General features: G+C 41.8%; 1 protein-coding gene across 1 annotated transcript; it reads right to left on the bottom strand.

Moving 5' to 3' along the window:
• Positions 1 to 535: 535 nt before the first annotated feature.
• LOC129813447 (ras-related protein Rab-31-like) lies at positions 536 to 7941 on the bottom strand. The gene is made up of 7 exons (XM_055865779.1): positions 7717 to 7941; positions 7022 to 7101; positions 5675 to 5756; positions 2711 to 2782; positions 2206 to 2312; positions 1419 to 1528; positions 536 to 657 (listed from the first exon to the last, which is right to left on the bottom strand). The coding sequence occupies exons 1-7, from the start codon at positions 7750 to 7752 to the stop codon at positions 560 to 562; spliced, it is 585 nt and encodes a 194-aa protein (XP_055721754.1). The 5' UTR covers positions 7753 to 7941; the 3' UTR covers positions 536 to 559.
• Between the last annotated feature and the right edge of the window lie 1861 nt (positions 7942 to 9802).

Here is a 9802-nt window from a genome sequence, read left to right as displayed (position 1 = left end):
TCTAGGGGGGGTAGGGTGCTCTGGTCTAGGGTACTATGGTCTAGGGGGGTAGGGTACTATGGTCTAGGGTACTATGGTCTAGGGTTCTATGGTCTAGGGGGGGTAGGGTACTATGGTCTAGGGTACTATGGTCTAGGGGGGGTAGGGTACTATGGTCTAGGGGGGGTAGGGTACTATGGTCTAGGGGGGGTAGGGTACTATGGTCTAGGGGGGGTAGGGTACTATGGTCTAGGGTACTATGGTCTAGGGGGGGTAGGGTACTATGGTCTAGGGGGGGTAGGGTACTATGGTCTAGGGTACTATGGTCTAGGGGGGGTAGGGTACTATGGTCTAGGGGGTTAGGGTACTATGGTCTAGGGTGCTATGGTCTAGGGGGGGTAGGGTACTATGGTCTAGGGGGTTAGGGTACTATGGTCTAGGGTGCTATGGTCTAGGGGGGGTAGGGTACTATGGTCTAGGGTACTATGGTCTAGGGGGGGTAGGGTACTATGGTCTAGGGTACTATGGTCTAGGGGGGGTAGGGTGCTCTGCGTCTATTTGTGACTCAGCAGTAGTCTTACTAGCAGCAGAGTTTGTTAGATGGAGGGGACTGCCGGGTTATCTTGAAGGAGTCGTTGCTGTCAACGTCTGGATTCTCCAGAGGCGGAATCTGTTTACCTGAAACACAACACAGGTCCAGTTTGAAGGTGCAGTTTAAACAACCAGGTGCAGTTTGAAGGAAGTTGAGGTAGTTTCTGGAGTAACTAGCGTTAGCAATGGCTCCAGAAGCTACCTTCCTTCAAACTGCACGCAGAGACATACAAATGGTATCCATGAGTTCATCTGACTCTGGGTATGTAAAAAAAGGGCTTAATTGCCAAGATCTCACACTATCCCTTTAAGTGGTGAATCCTAACTGTCACTTAAGTGAAAATCTGAATGAAGTAGAAGTTCAGATTTGTCCCTAAGAGAGCTGCTAACAGGCTAACAGGCTAACAGGCTCTGTACTGAATGGTGCTACTCTGTCTTACAAGGTTGAATGGAATGTTGTGGTGTCTACAACGAACACACATCAAAAGACATTCACGAGGGATGCTTTAGTTAAGTGACTTTTTATTTCATTTCAAATTTAACCTTAATTTAACTAGGCAAGTCAGTTAAGAACAAATTCTTATTTACAATGACGGCCTACTTGGGAACAGTGGGTTAACTGTTTTGTTCAGGTGCAGAACGACAGATTTTTACCTCGTCAGCTCATGGATTCGATCCAGCAACCTTTACGGTTAACTAGTCCAACGCTCTAAACCACTAGGCCACGCTGCCGACCCACGGAACATCTCGCATAACAATTCATGATAAAACAAACTAAACGGTGTTTGATGTGGTCGGATGGAACGAACCACCACGCCGACGTAAACTCTAAACTAAAACACACTTACTGATCTTCTGAAAGAGCTCCTCCACATTGACAGCGTTTCTGGCGCTGGTCTCTATGAAGATGGCTGCGATGGACTCAGCAAAGTCCTTAGCTTCCTTCATAGGAACTTCCCTGTTAAAAGAGATACTATAAACTAAAGCTTGGGTTGACTCATCAACAGGGCTTCCATAACAAACAGCCTTTAACGTGGTGGTGACTCATCAACAGGGCTTCCATAACAGCCTTTAACGTGGTGGTGACTCATCAACAGGGCTTCCCTGACAAACAGCCGTTAACGTGGTGGTGACTCATCAACAGGGCTTCCATAACAGCCTTTAACGTGGTGGTGACTCATCAACAGGGCTTCCCTGACAAACAGCCTTTAACATGGTGGTGGTGACTCATCAAAAGGGCTTCCCTGACAAACAGCCTTTAACATGGTGGTGGTGACTCATCAACAGGGCTTCCCTAACAAACAGCCTTTAACATGGTGGTGGTGAGGTTACACACTTGTGAGAATGTCAGCTCAGAATAGTATTTTAGTTGTTAAGTAAACTAAATTAAACCCTTGTTGTCAACTTACTACACTTCGTTAGCTTGATACGGGTACCTAGGCTAATACTTCCTCGTCTTAAATGTAACGAAGGTGGACATCGAAGTCCTGTCAATCAAATGGTTCTTACGGCCTACAGAGCAGAGTTGTATTGCAGAGTCCCACACAACACCATGGCAAGGTGACCAATCAACAGGGTTTCCATGACAACGTTAGCCTTTAACACGGTTCTACAGGAGTGGTGAAGGACTGATACCTGATGTCCCCCAAATCCTTCTTGTTGCCTGCCAAGGCTACAATGATGTCCTCGGGACCGTGATCCTTCAGCTCCTTCACCCATTTCTTCAGAGTCTGGAAAGAGTCCTGACGGACAGACAGAACGGGGCAGACAGACAGGCAGACAGACAGAACAGACATAACAGAGCAGACAGGCGAACAATGGCCAGGTTACACTTTACTACAGGACTGATTTGTCAAACTTTGCTTTTTACCCCCAAAGCCTCCTTTCTCTAGCCTGGGCCCGTATTCATAAAGTAGAAGTGCTGATCTAGGATCAGGTCCCCCACTTGTCCAAAATAAAATCTTAATTATAATGATCTGAAAGGCAAAACTGATCCCAGATCACCAGTCCTACTGTGAGACGCTTTATGAATACAGGCCCTGGTCTCAGATCTGTTTAGCATGACAATGACCACAGGAGTTGGCCAGACTGTAAATGTCTCCAGTCTGGAATCCACACAGAATATTGATTGGTTCCTTACCAGTTTGGTGATGTCATAGACTATGACAGCTGCGGCAGAGCCTCGGTAGTACATGGGAGCCAGCGAGTGGAACTGAAATCAAACGATACAGGAAGTTAGCTATGAACAAAGGGAGGTCATATGACTGCATTACTGGGTTTTAACCATGTTAAACTAACTAGTTCAGCTTTAGGGTTAAAAAATAAATATTCAAGTTTAAATACAAAATAGGAAATAATATACAGTTGGACAAAGAGATGATGAGTTACCAGCTACAGTATAGCAAAACAATATAACTGTGAGCTATTTTTCCCTCATGTGTTAAGGACTTAATGATGAGGCATTCTAACAGCAGGCCTGGTCAGCATATTGCCCATCCTACACATATTTCCACACACACTTTCCATTTACACCCCACCCCTGTGAGTCATCACGCCACAATACTATGAACCTTGAACTCTGACCCATGCTGTGTCCCAGAATAACAAACCACATCTCCTCTGAGAATAGGAATCCTTCTCATGATGACGAGACATATGTTACACAGTCAAGAAAAGATTGTGTAAGCCACTTGAGCAGTGATTGGACAGACACCATCGAACCCAGGAAGTGTGGCTATGGCAACGCGAGACAAGACAACAACGTCAAACTAAATCTCGGTCCAATGGACAAATCAAATAGTGAGTAGTTGGCCATCTCTGACCCTTCCAGTCTCCATGAATCAGCCTTTACCTCCCGGCGAGCAGTGAAACTTATTTTGGATATTATTTTCTTGTTGACTGGATAAAATGAAAACAAGGTGAACAGGTTTTTCTAATCTCCCAGAATCAGTTGGGTCCTATTTTGAGATGGCAACACTACCAGTGAGAGCAGTGGAGGCTGCCGAGGGGAGGACGGCTTATAATAATGGCTGGAACGGAATCAATGGAATGGAGTCAATGGAATGGAGTCAATGGAATGGAATCAATGGAATGGAGTTAATGGAATGGAGTCAATGGAATGGGATCAATGGAATGGAGTCAATGGAATGGAGTCAATGGAATGGAATCAATGGAATGGAATCAATGGAATGGAGTCAATGGAATGGAATCAATGGAATGGAATCAATGGAATGGAATCAATGGAATGGAGTCAATGGAATGGAATCAATGGAATGGAGTCAATGGAATGGAATCAATGGAATGGAGTCAATGGAATGGAGTCAATGGAATGGAGTCAATGGAATGAAATCAATGGAATGGAGTCAATGGAATGGAGTCAATGGAATGGAATCAATGGAATGGAGTCAATGGAATGGAATCAATGGAATGGAGTCAATGGAATAAAATCAATGGAATGGAATCAATGGAATGGAATCAATAGAATGGAATCAATGGACTGGAGTCAATGGAATAGAATCAATGGAATGGAATCAATGGAATGGAGTCAATGGAATGGAGTCAATGGAATGGAATCAATGGAATGGAGTCAATGGAATGGAATCAATGGAATGGAATCAATGGAATGGAATCAATGGAATGGAATCAATGGAATGGAGTTAATGGAATGGAATGGAGTCAATGGAATGGAATCAATGGAATGGAATCAATGGAATGGAATGGAGTCAATGGAATGGAATCAATGGAATGGAGTCAATGGAATGGAATCAATGGAATGGAGTCAATGGAATGGAATCAATGGAATGGACTCAATGGAATGGAATCAATGGAATGGAGTCAATGGAATAAAATCAATGGAATGAAATCAATGGAATAAAATCAATGGAATCAATGGAATAGACTCAATGGAATGGAATCAATGGAATGGAATCAATGGAATGGAGTCAATGGAATGGAGTTAATGGAATGGAGTCAATGGAATGGAATCAATGGAATGGAATCAATGGAATGGAATCAATGGAATGGACTCAATGGAATGGAGTCAATGGAATGGAATCAATGGAATAAAATCAATGGAATGGAATCAATGGAATAAAATCAATGGAATCAATGGAATGGAGTCAATAGAATGGAATCAATGGAATGGAGTCAATGGAATGGAATCAATGGAATGGAGTCAATGGAATAAAATCAATGGAATGGAATCAATGGAATGGAGTCAATGGAATGGAGTCAATGGAATGGAGTCAATGGAATGGAATCAATGGAATGGAATCAATGGAATGGAATCAATGGAATGGAGTTAATGGAATGGAATGGAGTCAATGGAATGGAATCAATGGAATGGAATCAATGGAATGGAATGGAGTCAATGGAATGGAATCAATGGAATGGAGTCAATGGAATGGAATCAATGGAATGGAGTCAATGGAATGGAATCAATGGAATGGACTCAATGGAATGGAATCAATAGAATGGACTCAATGGAATGGAATCAATGGAATGGACTCAATGGAATGGAGTCAATGGAATGGAATCAATGGAATGGAGTCAATGGAATAAAATCAATGGAATAAAATCAATGGAATCAATGGAATGGAGTCAATAGAATGGAATCAATGGAATGGAGTCAATGGAATGGAGTCAATGGAATGGAATCAATGGAATGGAGTCAATGGAATGGAGTCAATGGAATAAAATCAATGGAATGGAATTAATGGAATGGAATCAATGGAATGGAATCAATGGAATGGAATCAATGGAATGGAATCAATGGAATGGAATCAATGGAATGGAGTCAATGGAATGGAGTTAATGGAATGGAATCAATGGAATGGAGTCAATGGAATGGAATCAATGGAATGGAATCAATGGAATGGAGTCAATGGAATGGAGTTAATGGAATGGAATCAATGGAATGGAGTCAATGGAATGGAATCAATGGAATGGAATCAATGGAATGGAATGGAAACCATGTGTTTAAAATATAATTCCATTTACTCCATTCCAGCCATTATTACAAGCCATCCTCCAATCAGCAGCCTCCACTGAGTGAGAATGTTGAACAGATAAAGGATGAGGAAAAGGAGAAAGAGGAAGAACCCACCCTTTCCTGTCCCGCTGTGTCCCAGATGAGGAACTTGTGTAGTTCATGTCCACACGGCACCGTCTTGGTTAAAAACGATGCCCTGCAAGTAACACAGAACATTAGGCCTAGCACAGTCTTAATCATTATGACAACTGTCGGAATGATAGAATAGTGTTAACTGTTGATGACAGAATAGGTCAGGAACAAGACAGGACAAGTCAGAGCAGGACCGAGCAAGACAGGACAGGTCAGAGCAAGACAGGACAGGTCAGAGCAAGACAGGACAAGTCAGAGCAAGACAGGACCGGTCAGTGCAGGCCAGAGAAGGACTGGTCAGAGCAGGACCGAGCAAGACAGGACAGGTCAGTGCAGGACCGAGCAAGACAGGACAGGTCAGTGCAGGACAGAGCAGAGAAGGACAGGTCAGAGCAAGGCAGGACAGGACAGAGCAGTACAGGACAAGACAGAGTAGAACAGAACAGGACAGAGCAGAACAGGACAGAGCAGGTCAGAGGTGAACAGGTCAGGACAGAGCAGTACAGAACAAGACAGGACAGAGTAGAACAGGCCAGGACAGAGCAGAACAGGTCAGGACAGAGCAGGTCAGAGTAGAACAGAACAGGACAGAGCAGGTCAGAGGTGAACAGGACCGGACAGAGCAGTACAGAACAAGACAAAACAGAATAGAAGAATAACTTTATTTTTCCCACGAGGGATGATGAAAGTTTTACACTCAGAGCAGTTACTTCACCAAGGCCTATCATGAGATACCAAATCAGACAGAGAATCGGACAGAGAATCAGACAGAGGATCAGACAGAGAATCAGATAGAGGATCAGACAGAGAATCAGACAGAGAATCAGATAGAGAATCAGACAGAGAATCAGATAGAAAATCAGACAGAGAATCAGACAGAGAATCAGATAGAGAATCAGATAGAGGATCAGACAGAGAATCAGACAGAGGATCAGATAGAGGATCAGACAGAGAATCAGACAGAGAATCAGACAGAGAATCAGACAGAGGATCAGATAGAGGATCAGATAGAGGATCAGACAGAGAATCAGACAGAGAATCAGATAGAGAATCAGACAGAGAATCAGATAGAAAATCAGATAGAAAATCAGATAGAGAAAGCTGGATTTGAATATAAAGCCCTTATTTCCAGGAAAATCCTTCCCGACACATAATTGCTCATTTCATTTTCTTCCCTGGACATAAGACAGAGTTTGAGCCTCTGGTTTTATTTGAGATTTCCGTGCAATTAACTTGATTTTCCTGAAAATATCTCCAGAAGAGGACAGGCAGGAAGCTGATCACACACTTGTTGCATAAAATAAAGGTATTAACGCTCGTACAACTTACCCTATCGTTGGACTGACGTTGTGGTCGAAATGGTCTTGTACAAAACGACATACAATGCTAGACTTGCCCACTCCTGTATCCTACAGCAGAAAGAAATAACACATTGGTGCAACGCTATATAGGGGTTACGATGTCTGTACAAAAGACTTGAGAAGATACACAACGGCTAAATGGCTAAAGCATCCTAGTAGCCTGTTGTTTGTGTAGCTTATGCTAACCAAGGATACATACTGTATCTGTAGGACCGAATGGTTACTTTATTAAAAAAAACTCTAACGGGATGGTGGCGTAACGCTTGCTATTAGTCAGAAGAGCCATTCCAACAAAAAAAACTGCATCGTAAGGGAAATCTCTCAATGGACAAGGACAACAAAACTAACAAAACTGCAGTACAATAAACAACATAATACAAAAAAAGGGATTTGTAAAGGCCTATCAAGGTCAGGGGAAAGGTTATGATTAGGTTATGTGGCGGCGACTCCACATTATTTTACTAAAGAAATCGTGTCTCCAATGTACAACGATTCTTCGACAAGATAATAACGGTGCAGGTTCTATACGATGTCAAATTCTAGCAAGACAGACAGGCATTCAAACCGCCGTGTTCCCCGTGTAAAGAGATACAGCCGGACCGCAGACAGACAGACGAGGAATTTCCAAAGAGAATCAACCACCCAATAACGTATTTCACTTACTCCTAGAAGACACACTTTTAATTCCCGTATGGCCATTTAAAAAAAGGTTATGGCAATCTAGGCATACTTCTTCCGTTTCTTTTCAACGCCTTTGTCTCGCCACGTTTGCTTACAACGTATTTTTTCTTTAGCTAAGAGAAAACAAAGTTCAGCCCCTAAGCAGGACTACTGGCCATCTTTCCAAATGTAACGGGACCAGCTGGAGCAAACCTCCCGAAACGCTCAACGGCACGTCACGGCGTAACCTCTTCCGTTACTTTTACGTTCAAAAGAGATGAGAACTGAAAAAGACAAGACGATAAAGAAAGAATAGTACCAGAGAATAAATAAACGATTTATATTAAACTCAAGATTAGCGGTCCCCCAACAGGAGTGAAGATGGTGAGTAAATATAAACTGAAACATGTTACGGTTACTTCCAGGTATGGCAATTATTCCTGTAGCCTGTGAGAATGGGATTGGAAATCGGTGAGGAGACATTTGGCGTAGCAATATTTAGTTTGTTCAGAAGTTCCCAATATGACCTACGAATACGTTTTGAATAGACAGAGCTATGATGCACACGGCTGCAGCCAGAACATAATGGCTTTCCTCAAGTCCGGTTCTTCTCCAAGTTTCTTATACCCACTGTGCTACAGATTGCAATTTTGGGGTCAAGGTCAGGCTCTATATATAACCCTTCTTAACAAATGTTGTTAAAACAGCTATATAAATCAAAATTTGATTCATTCATTGATTGAAAAGACAACCTTGGGGGTAGTTTTACTGGTGTTTATAAAAAATAAAATAAAGGATGAACAATAAGGAAGCATGATGTTCAGCTCTACACTTTATTTTTCAACTGGCATGGGAAGCTACGAAAAGCCTTTTAACAATATGAAAATAACCTTATGCCGAAGATTAAACCACAGTTACGAGTCATATCCATTTCAATCATAACAGATTCGTTAATAAACAATAACATTTCTTAAATCACATTTACCTACCAACAGGACTTGCTCAGACCAACAAGTGCCAACGCTGTAGAACAGAACGCTGTCACACTAGAGTCCTCCTTCAGTTAATTCAGATCATTACTTATGTCAACAAACAAACAAACAAACAGAAATGCCAAAAAAAACAACATAAGAGTTGAAAAATACAGTATGTTTTACATTTTACAGTAATGTACATGCATATCCTGCTGTGCCATCTTTAATGTCCTTCGCTTTCACCCATCACAGATTCACAACGATCGATAAGGTAGAATGTTTCCATTGTATAAAATGGTCATAGACTATGCATTCTGAAATGACTGATTTATAATGTTGACTTGCGCCCACTTATAACAGGCTCTTGTTTATTAGGGCACAGAATGAAAAAACGTTTAAAAAAAAAAAAAAACCGTTTTGCAACGGAAAGCGAAAAAATGTGCATTTCTTACTGAACAAGTCCAGGTAATTCCTCCCCGTTTTCAATTAGTTTTCTTCCGTTTAGTGCCTAATGAACACAACCCTTCTGACCCTCTGGCATTAAGAGATGTAAATGAATGAATATGGAAAAGGCAGGCAACATTTTACTTGGAAGGGCACCTACATAAAAAAGGACTTCATAACACATTCATAACTCATCCATAAAACATTCATAAGCACTACATAAAGCATTTTCTAAGTCGACAAGCATTTCATAATGCAATCTCTTTGGGTTCTGAATGTGTTTTATAGATCATTCAACAGGTTGGTATTAACAGGCACAGCTGTAATAAGTGCAGTTGACATGTTTCCACTGCTTCAGGTTAGCATCATCTACTATATATTATATTACTGAATAAATGGCATCAGGTAGGTACATTTTAAACATTTTTATAAATTTCGCAAGGATTTAGTCTTCTCCCAATATCTACCAGCGTATTATGTAAATATATAATATATAAGATAGACTAAATCGGCAGGTAGCCTAGTGGTTTGGAGCGTTGGGCCAGTAACCGGAAAGGTTGCTAGATCGAATCCCCGATCTGACAAGGTACAAAATCTGTCGTTCTGCCCCAGAACAAGGCAGTTAATCCACTGTTTCCTAGGCCGTCATTGAAAATAAGAATTTGTTCTTT

The sequence above is a fragment of the Salvelinus fontinalis genome, chromosome 16, assembly GCF_029448725.1.
Source record: "Salvelinus fontinalis isolate EN_2023a chromosome 16, ASM2944872v1, whole genome shotgun sequence".
In the NCBI taxonomy this organism is placed as follows: Eukaryota; Metazoa; Chordata; class Actinopteri; order Salmoniformes; family Salmonidae; genus Salvelinus; species Salvelinus fontinalis.
This window is presented reverse-complemented; position numbering and strand designations above follow the sequence as displayed.

Coding starts and splice junctions, on each gene's coding strand:
- LOC129813447 (XM_055865779.1), bottom strand. CDS start 7,752: ATGGCCATACGGGAATTAAAAGTGTGTCTTCTAGGA. Junction 2,783..5,674: donor ACACAGCGGGACAGGAAAGG/GTGGGTTCTTCC, acceptor GTTTGATTTCAG/TTCCACTCGCTGGCTCCCAT. Junction 2,313..2,710: donor TCTATGACATCACCAAACTG/GTAAGGAACCAA, acceptor TCTGTCCGTCAG/GACTCTTTCCAGACTCTGAA.